Here is a 19,228-nt window from a genome sequence, read left to right as displayed (position 1 = left end):
AATACAAACTTGTTGGTTGTCACATGTCAATACTTTGATCGGCCTATTCCTAAAAGCAGGGGAGGAGCTAGAAATTACTTTTATCAAAATTCTACAAAATATCTTTATAAGCTTGAATTTCAACAGAAGCATTACAAAGAAATCTTCACAAATTTACACTTAACTTGAAAAGTTCATGGTGGGCAAGTGCCCCACCCAAAGTCAATGTATCCGCCTCTGCCTAAAAGTTGAAATCTATCCCCAACATCTTATTAGTTTTCTTAATATTGGAAGTTGAAGAAGGCTATGGTGATGTCATATTAGTTAAAATGGTAAACTTGTGAATAAACAATTAAAACAAGATTACTTTTCTTTAAAAAAAATCTTTTAATATATAAGAGGGACGTAAAGCATTTACAAGGAACTAGGTTAAAGATCTGCATCCTGCACGGAATGAACATTATATATATATATATATATATATATATATATATATATATATAATTTTATGTATTATATGTTTTTACATAATATGAAATAATAAATATATATTGATTAATTAAAAGTCAGTAACTATTACATATATAATTAAATTGGTGCAAACATATAAATCAATTTTATTAATCCAAAAAATATTTGTTTTCTATTTGATATGATACGTAATTAAATTTAAATGATATTAACATACATAGTATATTTTTAATATTAATGTCTATTAAATGATGTTTTCTACTCATATATATATTTTTTTTATCATTTGCACCTTTAAGAGAAAAAACTTTAAATTAGTGATAACAAAATTTTCATTGTGATATTAATAGTTTTAGTAATTTTAATTTAAAAAAATAATTAATTTGTCAATGTTCGTTCAAAGCTTTTATCAAAAAAATTGTTCAAAGTAAACTTCAAAACTAAAATATTTCTGTATTTTATATGGCTAATAGTTTAATTTAAAATTATATATATTAATCTTAATATTTAATTAAACTATACTTTTTACTTATATGATTTTGTAATCATTTGTAATTTGTCATAACAAAAAAATTAAACCATGGATGACAAATTTGAATATGAGATTTTTAACAGTTTTAGTTATTTATAATCATTTTTAAAAATTAAAAATATAACATATGCATAAAAATCTAAAAAAATTTCTTATATGGTTATTGTTGTTTTTAATTTATTTTAATAGTTTAAAATTAAACAAATATGATATAACATACACTAATTTTTATCAAATCTTTATCATTCAAAATCATTAATTGATATCCATATATACTTTAGCCACATTAGGTAATTTCGTAAGTTTTATTTTAAAAAAAAAATAATAAAAAACATTAATAATAAATTTATAGTTAGTTTAATAAAAATATTATTATATAATTAAATAGACCAACATATTTCTCTAATGATTCTAAGAATCATCCTATTAATGACATATGGTTACAAAAAAAATTGTAATGTTTCCCAATTAATATACAAGAGATTAGATAAGACCAAATCTATGACTGATGACTAAAACCATACACATATGGTACATGTCAATAAAATTATTATAGATATGTATTGAAGCTAAGATTTTTTTTTTTGCAACTCTAAAACAAAATGCACGATACAACTATATAAATACCAAGGTGTACCCTACTAACTCTTGTCATCAACAAAAAACAAATTTAAAAAAAAAAAATCTCAAAACATTCGGAGATGAAGTTAACAGCAATAGGACTCGTTGCGATGATGACAATAGTGGTGCAATTGTCACCGACAATGGCGTGCGATGTAAAAGATTTGTTCCCGTGCTTGCTACCGATAACCAATCTTCCAGAGCCTCCGACTGCAGCGTGTTGCCAAACATTGAGAGATCAGGGGCCTTGTCTGTGTGTTTTCATCAATAATTCATGGCTTTGGATTGGGCCTACTCTGACATCTCCAAATGGTCACAAACTTTTCGCAGCTTGTCAAGTTCCCTTTCCTAGTTGTGGAAACTGAACTGAACCCCCCTCGTTAAATAAAAACATAATGTTTACAAACAAATTATTGTTTGGATCTATTGTTCATTTCCAGAAAATTTTAATATTTAATCGCTAAAATTATATCAATGTAAGAGTGAGTAGTTGCTTAACAACAAAAGTAACAGCTGAAAAAAAAAAAACAACAAAACTAACAATAAACAATGATCTGACTTCGAGGTGCGATAAGAACCGAGTCCATGCTTTTAATCATGGATAACAACAAAAGTCCAGTTACAAAAAAAAAATAAAAAAATAAATAAATAAATAACAACAAAAGTCATGGACAAAGAACATGTTGCTTGTAAGTGAGTTTTCGAAACAGCTATACAAAGCTCGAGAAGAGAAGTACTTGCTGGACATACAGAGAGTTATATAACGGTCCTCAGTTTCTCTTCTTGGATCTATGCGCCGCCTTTCTTACCGAGCTCCGTGTGATCTGAAGCTTTTAACCATTTGTTAAGACATTTTCATACATGTTTCACGGTTTGTAATAGTAGAGAAGACAACATAGTATGTGGGGGTGCAGTGTTTTTATTTCGCCGGGTTACTTTTATCTATTGCCTGGATTTCAAGTTAAACTCTCTACTGTAATAGCTACTATCGTTTCCCGCCTTTTTGATGGTTAATAAGGTTTGGTCATGTGTACATATAACTTGGCTGTTTCCAGGATACACTTAAGTTTCTTCGATCTTGGTTACAAACTCAGTTTATCTATTTGATTATCAATCATGTCTTGATGTTCTTTGTTGAGAGAGGTTAGGTCTTTTTTTTTTTGGTGTAAATATTAAGAGAGAGGTTTTTTTTGGTGTAAATGTTGAAGGTCCAGAGAGGTTAGGTCTTATTTCGCTAATTCTGGTTGATTTGATTTTTTTTGTAACTACCCATATCTTCTTAGCCTTACCCAACATCATATAATCTCTCAACTTTGGCATTTTCCACGGACTCAAATAGTGCATGTTAGGATTACAGTAAGACAAGCATTATACTCAGACGAGTCTTCGTAACTTGCGTGCATTAGAACTGCATGATGCTACTAGTAAAGTACAAACTTGTTGGTTGTCACATGTCAATACTTTGATCCGCCTATTCCTAAAAGTTGAAATATATCCCCAACATCTTATTAGTTTTTTTTTAAGATTGGATGTTGTGGTGATGACATATCAACCAAAATAGCAAACTTGTGAATAATAACTAAAACAAGTTGTGAATATAAACTAAAACAAGGTTAATTTTTTTTAAAAAATTATCTTTTAATATATAAAGGATGTAAGGGATATATATATATAAGGGATGAGATAAAACCAAATCTATGACTGATGACTAAAACCATGCACATATGGTACATGTCAAAGTCAATAAATCCCCTATATATTATTTGTGAAACATTACAACTTCTTTTTATAGTCACGTGTCATCACTAGGATGATTCTTAGAATTATTATAAAAATATGTTGGTTCATCTAATTATATAATAAGCTTTTTATTAAACTAACCATAAATTTATTATTAATGTCATTTATTATTTCCTTAAATAAAGATTACGGAATTGCCTAATGTGGCTAAAGTATATATGACAATTAATGATTTTTAATAATAAAGATCTGATAAAAAAATGTATCTTCTATCAAATTTGTTTAATTTTAAACTATTAAAATAATTTAAAAAAATCACAATAACCATATTATAAAAAATTAGATTTTTCTGTATATGTTATATTTTGAATTTTAAAAAACGACTATAAATTACTAAAACTGTTAAAAGTCTCAAATTCAAATTTTGCGATCCATGGTTTAAAATTTTTGTTATGACAAAATACAAATGATTACAAAATCATATAAATAAAAGTCTAATTTAATTAATCATTAAGATTTAAAATATATATGTATATATATCATTCTAAATTAAACTATTAACCATATTGAATAAATAAATATTTTAATTTCAAAATTTACTTTGAATAATTTTTTTTGATAAAAATTTTGAACTAACATTGATAAATTTTTTAAAATTATAAATTACTAAAATTATTAATCCTACAACGAAAATTTTGTTATCAATAATTTAAAGTTTTTGCCATTAAAGATACACATGATAAAAAAAACATATGAGTAAAAAACATCATTTAATAGAAATTAATATTAAAAATATAATATGTATGTTAATATCATTTAAATTTAATTACATATCCTATCAAATTTTTTTAAAAAATTGTTTGGATTAATAAAATCGATTTATACGTTCGCACCAATTTAATTATATATGTAATAGTTACTGACTTTTAATTATTCAATATATATTTATTATTTCATAATATATAAGAACATATAATACTTAAAATAATTTATATATATAATGTTCTTAATCTAGTTATTATAGATATGCATTGAAGTTAAGATTTGTTTTATGGAACTTTAATTTAAGGTAAAAATAAATACCACGATACAACTATATAAATACCAAGGTACCATGCTAACTCTTGTCATCAATCATAAATTAAAAAAAAAAAAAGAAAAGAATCTCAAAATATTCAGAGATGAAGTTAACAGCAATAGGACTCGTTGCGATGGTGACAATAGTGATGCAATTGTCTCCGACAATGGCGTGCGATGTTATAGATTTGCAACCGTGCTTGCTACCGATAATCAATCCTCCAGAGCCTCCGACTGCAAGCTGTTGCCAAGCACTGAGAGATCAGGGGCCTTGTATGTGTTATTTCATCAAAAATACCTGGATTGGGCCTACTATCCAAGCTCCAAATGGTCACAAACTTTTCGCGGATTGTAATGTTCCCTATCCTAGTTGTTGAAACTGAACCCCCACCCCCCTCCGTTAATAAAAGAAAAAATTAATATTAAAAATTTCAAAATAAAAAAGAGTTATTTTGATCATTTTATTTTTTTAGGACTATTTTTGTGACAAAAATTTAAAAATGACTATTTGAGAAAAATTGTCTTTATTAAAATATGTTTACAAATAAAATATTGTTTGTATAATTAAAAGTTTGGATCTATTGTACTTTGTTTATTTCAAAGTAGTTGTGATCTGCTATTCCAAATTGCATGTCGCAAAATCTTAGCATTGATTAACACGGAAAATTTTAAATTTTTAGCTAAAATTATATCAATTATTGAAGGATCAGTTGCATAACAAAAAAGAAAGTTGTTGGTGTTATAAAAGTAATGGAAAAATCTATTTTTATTCATAACATAGATGTTCTTTATATAGCAGATTACACCGTCATAGATAAATGGAAATATTACAAATCATAATCTCTTGGTTATAAGTCATCCACAATCTGGTTCATAACACTTTCCCTAGGATGCCATAACCATTTAGAGCTTATAATGTGCTTTAATGTTGCCTCATTAAAACCTTACCATGAAAACCCAATTGGGACAAAACCATGGTGAAGGAAAAAGAATACAACACACATTACTTCCCCTGATTTGGACATTACTGAAGGTCCCTTGGACCTCTCCAATTTTCTGCAATCCGTGGGTGATGAAAATCTTGGGCATAATATGTTTCGTCCTCGAACATGATAGTTGGTTCTTCTTTACCATCGGCCATGCCACAATCTGATGGAACATATTGAGTCATCGACCTCAAATACACACACACGAAATCTTGGATGATGTTGCTGTGATATGTGTGTACCACCATGTGTAAAACATAATCTGTCTGAAAACAAATCAACAAAACCAAATAACCCCTCTTTGGGTTGGTTAGTATAAAATAAACCAAAATCAAAGGCTTTTTCATCGTCCTTCTTATGGACCAATCAGATCAGTGTCTAAAACAAGACTTCTGCATCGTCTATCTCAAGACTAAATGAACTTCTTTATCGTCCACCTTTGGACTGAATGGATCAGTATCCAAAACAAGTGATCTCACGCCCATGTACTAGATAATGGGTGAGACTGGTCCATATTAAATCTCTTGAGTACCTTTTTCTGTATATATTATTTGATGCACAAAGATTTCATTGTTAATGTACTCAAGCTGTAATCCCAAACAAAACTTTGTTTTCAAAGATCTTTCATCTCAAACTCTTTCTTGAGATATTCAACTGTTTGAGAAATTGTATCCAGAGGTTCCTAAGATATTCAGATCATATACTTTGATGATTATCAATATTGTTCTCGAGAACTTGCTGTACTTTCAGCTCAATACCCTCTAGTACTTTCATTATCCAGTGGACCATATAAATATGCAGTCACTACATCAACTTGCTGCAAGTCTAATTTTCTCTCTTATATAGCCAGACTTATGAGAAATCTAAAAGTAGTTGCATCCACCACATGGGAGTATGTCTCCTCATAATCTATTACTGGTCTTTGTGAGAATCCTTGTGCAACATCAACTTTATATCTCACGATTTTGATTCCTCACAAGACCCATTTATATCCACTGGTTTTAACTTCATATGGCGTCTTAATCATATGGCTAAATACGCATTTCTTCTTTAAACTATTTAACGTCACGTTTCCATTCAATCTAATCTGTTATACGAGTGCGCACTCTTATATTGATGTGGGTTCATGATCCTCGCTTATATTCATAAATTCAAGTGCTACCTTGTATGTAAGTAAATCATCTTATGTCGACATTCCTTATTGGTTTCATTATGTTCCAGACATGATATAATCGATTGAGATCATTATTATCAGGACCTTTAATACTTTGCAGCTTGGTGTCTCAAGCTACATTGTTTGGTACTTGTACCTTAGAGCCGGCCGGCCTTATCTCCATGTCTGGGATGGTTTCTTTAGTAACCTCGGATTTGGATTTTGATTATCATTCTCTGCACCTTTCTTTTGTTTCTGAGGATTCTTATCTTTTGGAACCTATTGGTCTACCACGTTTCATACGTTGTCCAGACTCTGTAGCAACTTGACTGTGTCTCTTCTTGGACATCAAATTCGTTGGTGCTTTACAAGCTGGTTTATACATGACTTAGTCATTATTTTTCGGATCAGCAAATGTGTTTGGCATTTGATTAGCTAGCTTTGTAAATGTATAATCTTTGGACGTCTATTTCACATTCTTTGGTCCGAGGATCTTGCCAAGACATTGATGGTTGATTCCATTATATTTCTTTTTCCATTCTTTTACAAACTTTATTATTTTTTTCTCCTCTTGGTCTTAAAATAATCTGCGTACATGGCCTCAAATATAATCACCCATAGTTGGCTCAAAATACTTTACTATTGTGGGAGAATCATATCCAACATATATCTCCATCCTCCTTTTGAGGTCCCATCTTAGTTCTATGTGGTGGACCAATTAGTACATAGACAGCACATCTAAATGTCTTATGATGGGGTATGTCTGGCTCTTGACCCGTTAATAATTGTGATAGGGGATATCTATGCTCACTAAATGGCCTGATGCGTATTAACTTAGGTGCATGTAAATTTCGTGTGACCCAAACTATGAATGGGAGTTTTGACCTCATAAGTTATGGTCTATCAATCAGCTATTTGCGTTTTAAAAGATTTCGGCCAAGCCGTTCTTGGTATGGACATGTATCACAGAATTGTCCACACTTACCCCCATGGACGTACCATAATCATTTAAACGCTTGGGACATGTATTCACCAGTATTATCTAGACATATAGTCTTTATTTATGAAAAAGGGGCTCGTAGCCATTTTACTGGTGATGGCCTAATGAGTTTCCTTTGTGTACATGCTACACACGTGAGATTCTTTGGGATAACTCTTCTTATCTTTTAATGTGTGTCTTTTGAATATCAATTTTTGCATCATGTTTGGACCAGGATGGCCAATCCGGTCGTGCCATAAAGTGTATATTTTCGCAGGCTTTTAGTCTCTATCATACTGATCTATGCATGGTCTAGGTCAGTAGAGAATGCAGGTACAGTCTTTAGGACTTATTATGGCCTTGGGCGATTTTATACATATATCTGAAGGAACTCTTTGTTTCCTTCGTCCATTGTTTCAATATGGAAACCATTCATTCTTATATCTTTAAAAGAAAATAGACTGCTCTTACTCTTAGAGCTGGGTGAATATAAGGCATCACTGATTTCTAGATGCATACCCTTAGGCAATAATATATTAGCCTAGCCATAGTCTTCTTTCAGACTGGCGATACCTGCTTTAGTACTTATATTGGCGTTTTTCAGTGTACTCATATAGAAAGATCATTCATTCAATTAATCTAAGCAGACAATGTAATAGAAATAAATTCAATGAGATAAAAATCAGAGAAAGCATACAAGCAAAGCAATCACACAAGTTTGATGTCGAAATCAGATTATCAACTTGATTCTTTTAGGCAATCATAAGTCTCATATTCCATAAGATCATTTTGATCATGTCCGAAATTATTTTCACCATCTTTATATACCAAGTGGGTTTCAGGATTCTTCCATTTCAGACTCACTTTGATAGATGTCACAAAAATGTTTAAGAGTCCTTCATATTTTAGCTCAATGGTTCCCCATTCCACATCTATGGCACACTGATTTGGTCGAGCTTTGTGGTTTAAAGGATATACCACATCCACTGCCTTGACCATGGCTCAAATTGGGTTGATACCCACGGCCTTTGCCATAGTGATTCCCACGGCTAAATGTGTTATAGTGGCCATGGCCACGTCTTTTTCACCCTCCACGGCCATGGTCGTGTGGTCTATCATTCTGGATGTGGTTACCTTTTTTCTTTTTTCTTCTGCGACCTTATTGGTATCAGGTAATGGGATTAATCCAGGAGGTCTCAATTCACTGTTTCTCATCAGTAATCCATTATTTTGTTCAGCTAGCAATAGACTCATCCACGAACTTATAGTCCTGGATTCTGAGATTCCTCCAATCAAATAGGGCCTTTGGTAATAATACCGTTCTTTGGTGATCATATCTCGATTTTTAACATGTCCAAAGGTCTAGAGGATTCTCTATAGTCAGATACTGATCTTTGAGACTCTTAATAAGATGATGGCTAATAATTAATATTGCCATGTATCAATCTTTCTCATTGGCATTATTGCCTTCTATGATACATTCACCAAGTCTTTTTGACTTTAGGATAATCTTTGTATCCAATGCCCACCGTAAATAATTATCTCCAGAGAGATTTATGGCAGCAAAATCCAGGTTGATTTTCGACATGTCAAATCATATATCACTCAATATTTAGGTATAATTTTCATGCGGCCTTACTCTTAAAAACAATCAATCCGGATTTCAGTCTTGTGAGGACAATGAGACTATCAATCTTAAAGGCATTTAATCAATCAGTCAATTTCTGGCAAGTCTCAGCAATACTATTTCTATGTGCTCATAATATTATGGTTTATCAAGACTAGCAAAACTAGATTCAATTAATCATGTAATTAGGGTTTAACAATCAATGAATTTTAGCAAGACTAGTAAAAAGATTTATTAATCACTCAATCAGTTTCAAGGCTGATTTTAGCAATACTAGAATATAGATTTCAACAATGAGTTTCAATGAATTAGTTTCAAGGCTGATTTTAGCAATACTAGAATATAGATTCCAAGCATGAATTTCAATGAATCAGTTTCAAGGCTGATTGGTATTTAGCATAAACCATGAGCAAATAATTTATCTAGTATCCGAATTTATCAAACCTCAAAAACATATAATCAGATCAATCAATTTAATCAAACTTAGCATACAATCTTAAACCTCAAGACAATAGATTTTATCATGAATCTATCAACCTAGCATACGGATTCTCAATTCTTAAAGACATCCAAATCAGATCAATATAACCTATCATACAGATTATTTAGGGTTTCTATTTAAAACAGACCAGATTACAAAACAATCAATCCTAGCAGATGATATTAAACCTCAAGAATCATGCAATCATATCATTCAGATTTTAAACAAGTAAACCTCAATCAATCTATCAACCTATCGGATTATATAAGCAAAGCAAGCTAGCAACCTATCGGATTCAATCAATGTTTTAACAGGCTGGTCGGTTTAAACAATTTTAAATCAGATGAAAAATTAACCAAGGAGGATGAGAAAATAAATCTATCAATTTAACGGTCAAACAATTCTAACAACATAGCATCAAATTCAATCAGATTTAAAACCTCAATGATCAAAACCGAAAACAGTTTTGATTTCAAAATATTCGATTAGGGTTTTAATATGTGATTTGATAATTATAGTATAATTAATTCTGATACTTATATTATTTAGGGTTTATAGATATAGGGTTAGGGTTTATCGGATTTTAACTTGTAAAAACCGATTTGGGGTTTTAATCATGTAGGAACATGATTTAGGGTTTTGGGTATCGAACTTTTAGAGCTTCGATTTACTCAATTAGAATTTTTGATCTATTACCCTATGGTTTTGATTCATATAGATTAAGGTTTTAGGGTTTCATTCTTTATCAATCAATCTATGTTTGATTATGGGTTCTTAGGTTTTGAATTACCTTTTAACCTTAGATGATTGTTGAATCGGACCACCAAAAGAGTTGAGCCGCGAGCTGGACACGAACGGGACGCGAGCTGGAATGGATCGAGTCGCTTCTATCGGGTCGCGGACGTCCTTTGTTGCTTGATCGGGAACGCCTTGATCGTCGGACGCGAGCTGTCTGATGCTGTCGCGAACGAGGAAGATGTCGCGTGATGGAGCTGCTCTCGGGTCGCGAACGTTTGAGTTAGGATCAGGAACGCCTTGGGCTGAAGCTAATCGGGTACGCGAGCTGGAACTGATGCGGGAACAAGAGACACGGTCGGGGTTTAGGGTTCGTCGGATCGCTGGCTAGAGTTAGGATTTTAGGGTTTTTCGATTTGGATATTAGCTTAGGGATTTAGAATTTCGTGCTGATAATGTGTTATAAAAGTAATGGAAAAGTCTATATTTATTCATAACATAGATGTTTCTTATATAGCAGATTACACCGTCATAGATAAATGGAAAGATTACAAATCATAATCTCTTGGTTATAAGTCATCCACAAACTGGTTCATAACAGTTGGAACCGAGCGCTTCATTAATAAAACATGTTTACAAAAAATTATTGTTTGCATAATTAAAAGGTGGATCCCAGGTTCTAAAAATCGGTCTAGGCGGCGCCTAGGCCCCCGCCTAGGCAGCAACTCGGTCCTATCCGTAACGATTTTCTTAAAATCCGATTTATACTGATTTATATGATTTAAATTGGTTTAAACGGTTCTAAATCGGTTAAAATTGGTTAAAATCGATCTAAAATTATCTATATATGTTAAATTAAGCAATAATATTATTACAAATATACAAATTTGTCTACTTTTGTCTGTTTTGTATATCTAATATTGATAATTCATCATCACAATAATTTTATAATTAAACTTTAAAACTAAAATATGTCATATAAATATATAAAATATATAAAATAAATCAATAATTTGCTAACGCCTAGGCCTCGCCTAGGCCCCGAATAATCCGCCTAGTCGTTAGTCTTTTATAAAGCGCCTAGTTACCGTCTAGCGATTTTTAGAACATTGGGTGGATCTATTGTACCTTGTTCATTTCAATGTCGTTGTGATCTGCTATCGCAAATTGCATGTCGCAAAATCTCGCATTGATTACCGCAAAAAAATTTAATTTTTAATCCCTAAAATTATATCAATTATATCAATTAAGGAAGAATAGTTGCGTACCAACACAAAGAATTCTGTGAGGTTGTATATAATATAACAACAAAAACATGACAAAGAAAATGTTGCTAGTATTTTAGAAGAAAATAAAAAAAAACTAGATTTTGATCCACCCCTCTCAGAGTGCGGATATATTTTTTTAGAAACTTAATTTTTTTATCTGTGTCTTTCTTTGTAACCATATATGTGTTTTTTTAAAGCATATTTGTGTTTTTTTGTAATCATTTTTGTGTAAAATTTTTTTTAAAAAATTATTACTAAGAATTTTGATAATTGTCTTGAATTAGTGATATTGCATAACTATACACTTGTGTCATATCGATTTAACACATAAATTTTGTACTTTAACCGTAAATAGATATGATAACAAAATATATTTACAATTTTGTTTATTAATCAAATAATAAATATATAAAATTGTACGCTTCTCATTAAAGTTTCCTAATTTGATTTCATATATAATCATAATAATGTTATTATTATACATAATAGTACACATAATATTACAGCAAACAAAAAATATTAGACATTATAATATGTCTTAACAAAAAATATTATGCATTATAATTTAAAATGGATATTGTAAATCAAGACCCATGGCCCAATTTTTTTTTCATCTCCCGACAAAACACTCAAGACGATCGTCTAAGGTTTTATAATGATGGGCTTTCAAATAAGCCCAATATAGTTATCGCTAGGTCTGGGACTTATTATCCGAGATCCGGATTCGATCCGAGATCCGCTCCGGATCCACTCCGAAAATAGGATATCCGGAGTGCCCGGATCCAAATCTGGATAGTAAAATCTTGGATCCGTGTAAACCGAGTCCGGATCCGGATATCTTAATTTTTAGGTCTGGATATCCGGATCCGGATCCGTATTTTTAAAATACATTAAATTTTAAAATTTTATTAATATTTATATTTGATATATTAATATTTCTACATGAATTAATCTTATAATCTTATATTTTAGTTTTTAAATATAATATTATAAACATATATAAATATATTTATAAATATTTAATTTATGTATTATATTAAAAAAATTAGTATTTTTTGTTAAAAAAATTAGTATTTTTTGTTAAAAAAATTATTTTTAATTATTTTGACGGATCCGGATCCGGATCCGGATATCCGCGGATAATAGAATATAGAGACGGATATCCGAAACTCGGATATCCGGAAACCACGAATCCGGATCCGGATATTAAATCCACGGATCCGGATACCCTAAATTTTCCGGATATCCAGATCCGTCTCAGGGCTAGTTATCGCCCATAGATCTGAGCCGGTTCAAACCTAATTTCTGGTTTATTGTAGATATAAAATCGAACCGGGATGAGGATAGAGGAGCGACAACGGAATCAATGGCTACTATAACTGCTTCACTTCGTCTTCAACCTATCTCCAAGGGCGAACCTACGTAGGCTGAGGAGGGGGTAGCTGCCCCCACAAAATTTTCTTTGGTTAAAAAAAGTTATAACCATGGTGAGTTTTTTTTTGTCCCCACAGGCCACAGCCCATTCAATCAAGTAATTCAAATCTCATTTTAGAAACATATTTATTTTTTTTACCAAATTGACATAATTATACTAAAGTTACTTAAATAATTTTTAAATTAGAAAACCCTAATCAAATATCTTTCTCGTGTGTGTGTTCGTCGTCGTCTTTGAAGTTCGACAAGTGGTAATTTTTTTTCTTTGTTAATTTGTTCTTTCATTAATGTTTCATAGTTGATAGTTTATTTATTCTAATCATGTAAAGAAAAGCTACATCTTGTAATTATATCTAAACTTTTCTACAATTCTACTGATTTTTTTTTGACTGTGCCCTTGAATAATTTAAAAGTGGAGTAGCTGACTTGGTTTGGTTGCCCTGAGTCTGATGTAATGACGATTATAAAGTACTATAAAATTCTCCATCAACATTGTCAAAGTGAATTTTTAAAGTTCATATCTTTCGATTGTGTTGTTTAACACATCTTTTTTCTCCAGAAAACGTCAATGGAAAAATACTACAAAAAAGTATCTACTTCAGTACCTGAAACTAATGTCGATGATTTGCCACCTAAATCCACTGAAAGGAAAGACAAAAGAAAATCTCCTCCAGTACTTGATACCGATACTGAAAGGAAAGACAAAAGAAATCGGTCGTGGTGTGTTTGGTTTGCTGGTTGATGAGTCTGCTGATGTTTCTCATAAAGAGCAGATGGGTGTTGTTTTTTGGTTTGTTGATAAAAAAGGGAGCAATCAAAGAACGGTTTATTGGAGTTGTTCATGTAAAAGAAACATCTTCATTAACTCTGAAGTCTCCTATAGATGAATTGTTTGCTAGATATAGGATGAGCATTACAAATGTGCGAGGGCAAGGTTATGATGGAGCTAGTAATATGAGGGGTGAATTTAATGGGTTGAGATCATTGGTTGCTAGAGAAAGCAGTTCAGCGTATTATGTTCATTGTTTCGCTCATCAGCTTCAGCTAGTTGTGGTGGCTGTTGCAAAAAAGCACTTTGACATTGCCGATTTTTTTGATATGATTTCTACATTGTTGAATGTTGTTGGGGCTTCTTGTAAACGACAAGATATGTTTCGAGAAACTCAGCGTGAAGAATTGGAAAAAGGAATTAAGAATGGTGAAGTTAAGACTAGGACAAGACAAATCAGAAACATTCTTTATCAAGACCTGCAACTACTCGCTGGGGTATGCATCACAAAACATTGTTGAGGTTGGAAGAATTGTTTTCTACTACCATTAAAGTTCTTGAGTATATCCAAGATGAGGGTTTGGAAGACTTACAGAAACGTCAAGCATGTGGTCTTCTAAAATACTTTCACACATTTGATTGTGTGTTCTATTTGCATCTTATGTTACACATTTTGGGGCTCATTGCGAATTTGTCATTAACTTTGCAACAGAAAGATCAAGATATTTTGAATGCTATGTCACTGGTAGAATCCACTAAACGAGAGTTGCAGAAGCTTAGAGATGATGGCTGGGATTCGCTTATGGCTAAAGTTGCTTCTTTCTGTAAGAAACATAATGTTGAGATGCTTATCATGGAAGAAGATTTTGTTGATCTTAGGAATCCAAGAAAGAGAACCAACATAAGCAATATGCATCATTATAAGGTCAACTGCTTTTGCACGGTTCTAGATTTGCAGATTCAAGAGTTCAACGATTGTTTTACGGAGGTAACCACTGATCTACTTATCTGTATGGCTGCTTTAAGCCCGATTGATTCATTCCATGGGTTTGACAAAGAGAAGCTGGTGCGATTAGCTAAGTTATATCCAGATGATTTTAGCTATGGTGAGATTTTATCTCTAGAGCAACAACTTGATATCTACATCGACAATATACGTAGAGACGAAAGGTTTAAGAGTGTAGAAAATCTTGGAGATTTTTTATGTTTGATGGTGAAAACTCAAAAGCATGTAGCACATCCCTTGGTTTACAGACTTTTAAAGTTAGTTCTAACTTTTCTAGTTGCCACCGCAAGTGTTGAAAGATGTTTTTCAGCAATGAAACTAGTGAAGACAGCTGCACGTAACCGAATTGGAGCGTTTCTAAGTGATTGTATGGTTTGCTTTATTGAAAAAGAGTTATGTGACTCGATTTCAAATGAGAAAGTGATTAAAAAATTCCAAATGATGAATGAACGTAGAGTTGTTTTGTAAGAGTTGTTTTTTTATTTGCTAGATTTTTTATAAGATATTATTATTTAATTTTATTTAATTGTATTTCATATTTTGCCCCCATTATATTTATTTTCTAGATCTGCCACTGTCTATATCCTCACTCTCCTCGTCTTCCTTTACTCCTCCAAGCTCTAGACCTATCTATCTCAAGTTTCATACTTCACAACGCGAAAATCTAATACCTCTCTTCCCTTGGAGTAATCTCTTAGAATCCAAGACTTGCTCCGCCGGTGGACAACCTCCCGCACATCCTCTCCGCCGTGAACTTCCTAAAATCTAAAGGAATATCCGACGAGATTTCCCTCGCCTCGTCTACCTCTGCCCACTGCTCTTCTATCCAATTTTCTCCATCTCCGAAACCGATCAATCTCGTCTTCAATTTTCTCACCGGCTAGCTCGAAGTTGTTATCCCCCAATTTTTCTCATCTGTTTGTGTTTGATTAAATTTTGATGCAGTTAGAAAAAGTGGATCCCGATTATTATGCCTTTGAAGTGGTGGTTACGTAATATATATTTTGATGCAATTAATATTTTTTTAAGCATGTACTAGATTCTGATCCGTCCTTACATTTTTTATTTTACATTTTTTTAGAAATTTATTTTTTATATTTGTGTTTTTTGTATAATATTTATTTTAAATGATTAATAAGAAATTTTAATAATTGTATTAAAAAGTTAAACCACAACCTATATCAATAGGCATATTGATGTTTTAATATAACGATATTTGGATTATATTTGGTTATTTTTTAAGTAGGTCACGTAGGAAAAAAAAAATTGGACCAATCGTTTATAAATTGGTCATGATCCTGATTTAATAGAATAGATCCGTTAATCAGATAAAAACAGACAAAAAAATCTAAAAACCTGCTACCAACCCGCAATTTGATACTAGTTGATATGATAAAACCCGCTATCAACTCAAAATCTATATATATTGATAAAATAATTATAATGAACTGGTTAGTTTTTCTGAAAACCGTGAACTGATTTGTTTTTACATCAAGGAACCAACAAATAATTACACATTTATTGAAAATTCTAATGGACCGATTTCTATTTTTTTTGTTTAGTATATTGAAATTGTTACCTTTTAAAACCCAGAGTGTGAACTGGATTTAAATATCTTTTTGTTTAGTATATATAAAAAATATGAATAAGAATGTATCAATCATTAATATGAATGAAAGTGGCATATTGTCGCATCAAACATTAAGAAGGATGATTAAGTAGCGTTTGTTATGTAAATATTAGTCGACCATATAATAGTATTTTGTCATCACACGCTCAAATGCATTATGTAAAGTATCTATCCGTATATATAAGAAAATGTTGGTCTCTCTCCTGTGAAGACACCTCAGCGCCACGTCATTAAATCGAGTATTCTGATCTCGACACGTGTCAGTCAACTCCAAAGTGCTGCGTTTCAATTAATGGGATAAGTTTAATTTGGACTTGCTAAAAAACCAAAAAGTTTGACTGGACCATACAACAAGACTATTATTTTTAAAGTTGGTCAGTACGAAAAACATTATTTGACTTAGATTATGATATGTTTCTTCTTCCTCCCGCTGAGAAAAAACTGCGGCGTTACTGTTCTCTGTTAGATTTATTAAATACAATTAATGTTTTCATTAATATCACCGACCCACTCATCCAAGACGTCTCATTCCATACATCTCCTATCTCAAATTGTTGTGGATTTACACCTATAAATAAGTGAGTTCAATTCAGTGAAGATCATCACTTTTTCCTTCTAAATCATTCTGTAGATTTCTACAGTCTATTTTCGATTGTCGGCAACAGATTATTCTGTGTTGATAGCTACTTGATTATGAAACAAATGTTGCTGTAGATTTGCTTGATAATCAGCTAGAGTCCGTTTTCCAGTGATATATTCCCACCAGATAACAGTCTCTCATCTAATCGAGGAATTTTTTGAGAATTTGGGAATTTGGTTCTTATACGTCGGTTGAAGATTTTGTTATCGGATTTTATGATAGTTCCGGTATCGCCAAGGATAGATCTACCAACACCGCCTAAAACTCCATCCCACCACCGTCGCCGGAGAATCCTGAAGCCATTTTTATTATCTCTCAAAAGGCGAGAAGAAAGAAAGTTTAGATAACTTTAAGAAAACTGGAGAAACTGGGACTCTGTTCTTAACTCTCTCATTAATTGGCGAGGTTCTTCAATTCGTAGATGTTTACTCCTCCTTAGCTGGCAATGCCATATCTAGACTTTTTTCTTAATTCTCTCATGTCTTGCGATTGATAGACTCTACTATCAGGAATAAAATCTCAGGTCTTCGGGATTCAAATCCTAATCTCTCCTCTTAGTTGATGCAAGTTTGGTACTTTACCTCCTGATGCTTCCTGGTTTGCCAATTTAGCAGATGATTTCTTCCGTGCACTCCATCTCTCGGATCTTCGTCAATCTTCGACAAAACCAAAGTATGCATGTATTTTCCAGAATTGACTTTTCCTCTACTTGATTGGGTTTTGATGGGCCTCTTCGTGATTCTATCCAATGGGCTACTAACATGGGCAACTGGTTTCGTTGATATAAAACTCTGGGCTATTATAATACTAGAATTTTTATTTGAAGTCTCAATCGAATCTGCCTCATTGGGGATGTAATATTTTACAGTTCTTTATTTTAATTGAATACCAGCTCTCAAATAAATAAATAAAACTGAAGAGATAAAGACGCATTTGATTTTTCTCAAGGCCTTTCTTTTAAGATGATGGTGACAAAAATATATATTAAAAAAATAGAGTAAATAGCTTCTTTACGACTGTCCGATCATATATTTTTGTTAACTTTATTGAATATAGTTATTTAGTAATGTTAAATCAAAGCCCGATTCAAAGAAATACAAATACAAAGTAGTAAATGCCAGTTTTGTAATTTGCAATTTTTTTTATTAATAAACATTATTTCTTTTGAACAATAGTGTTTTTTTTACTAAGCGAACAATAGTTTCCTATTAAGTTATGTATTTATTACGGAAGACAAATTAAATAATGCATTTTCATTTAATCTATACACTGCATACTCTGCATACTGTCTGTAAATGTTTTGAAAATCTTCGTGACAAAAAAAAACTTAATTTTGATCCATTAATTTGTCTTAAAAAACATCAGTATTCATTTAACTTTTAGTAAATCCTTAAAACCCTAAAAATAAGAGAAAATAACAAAAACATGCCACTTGGGTTTCAATTCAAATAGCACCAGACTTTCATGTGCAAGTGCGATAGTTTCCGTCTCTTACTTTTTTCTTACCTCTTCCAAGAAAACACAAACATTATTTTTTTTTTAAACACAACTTTAGTAAGTAAACTATTTTTTTTGTGTTCCAAACAAAAAAAACTATTAGCGCCAAACTTATGAGTTTATATGGTCCTAAACAGGTTGTTGCCCTTTAAGAATAAGAGAACAAACGGTCTCTGGCAATCTTTATGTGAGCTTCCAAGTAGGGCTGTTAAATATTTCTTATAAATATCACTGGAAAAATATGAAACTTAGGGCTGAGACTTAAATTGCATGTTAATTTTGAACTCAAATGGTTTTCCAAATAAAGTTAAAAATTTCATGTTAATTTAGCCTCCGAGTTAATACTTACAGTACTAAAAACATTCCAAAAAAGTTCAAAATCGTCTACCTATCACACCACCACTAAAAACTCACTATTAATTTTGCAGGGCCACATACGAAAACCATTAACTCAAACAATATTTAAAAGACAAAATATAAGGATCAGTTCACGGATTCAAGCTTCCTACTTTAAAAGGGCCAAACACTAAAATTGAGATATAACAAATCAATTATTTAGATGTTAATATATAATAAATCACTGACATTAACTAAATGTGATTT

The 19,228-nt window shown here is 31.7% G+C and overlaps 1 protein-coding gene across 1 annotated transcript; it reads left to right on the top strand.

Annotated features, from left to right (window-relative positions):
• Positions 1–13,697: 13,697 nt before the first annotated feature.
• Positions 13,698–15,154, top strand: LOC106408200. Its single transcript, XM_048764259.1, has 4 exons — positions 13,698–13,873; positions 13,989–14,349; positions 14,565–15,022; positions 15,136–15,154. Exons 1-4 carry the CDS (start codon positions 13,698–13,700, stop codon positions 15,152–15,154), a joined length of 1,014 nt encoding a protein of 337 aa, XP_048620216.1.
• The last annotated feature ends 4,074 nt before the right edge of the window (positions 15,155–19,228 follow it).

Source organism: Brassica napus, chromosome C7 (genome assembly GCF_020379485.1).
Source record: "Brassica napus cultivar Da-Ae chromosome C7, Da-Ae, whole genome shotgun sequence".
In the NCBI taxonomy this organism is placed as follows: domain Eukaryota; kingdom Viridiplantae; phylum Streptophyta; class Magnoliopsida; order Brassicales; family Brassicaceae; genus Brassica; species Brassica napus.
Note: the sequence above shows the minus strand (reverse complement) of the source record. Positions and strands in the feature narration are given on the sequence as shown.

Bases quoted from the DNA above. Each gene is read 5' to 3' on its own strand.
- LOC106408200 (XM_048764259.1), top strand. From the start codon at position 13,698: ATGTCGATGATTTGCCACCTAAATCCACTGAAAGGAAAGACAAAAGAA. The intron at 13,874-13,988 runs GTTTGTTGATAA...TGCTAGATATAG, and splicing joins CAGATGGGTGTTGTTTTTTG to GATGAGCATTACAAATGTGC. The intron at 14,350-14,564 runs GTATGCATCACA...ACTTTGCAACAG, and splicing joins ACCTGCAACTACTCGCTGGG to AAAGATCAAGATATTTTGAA.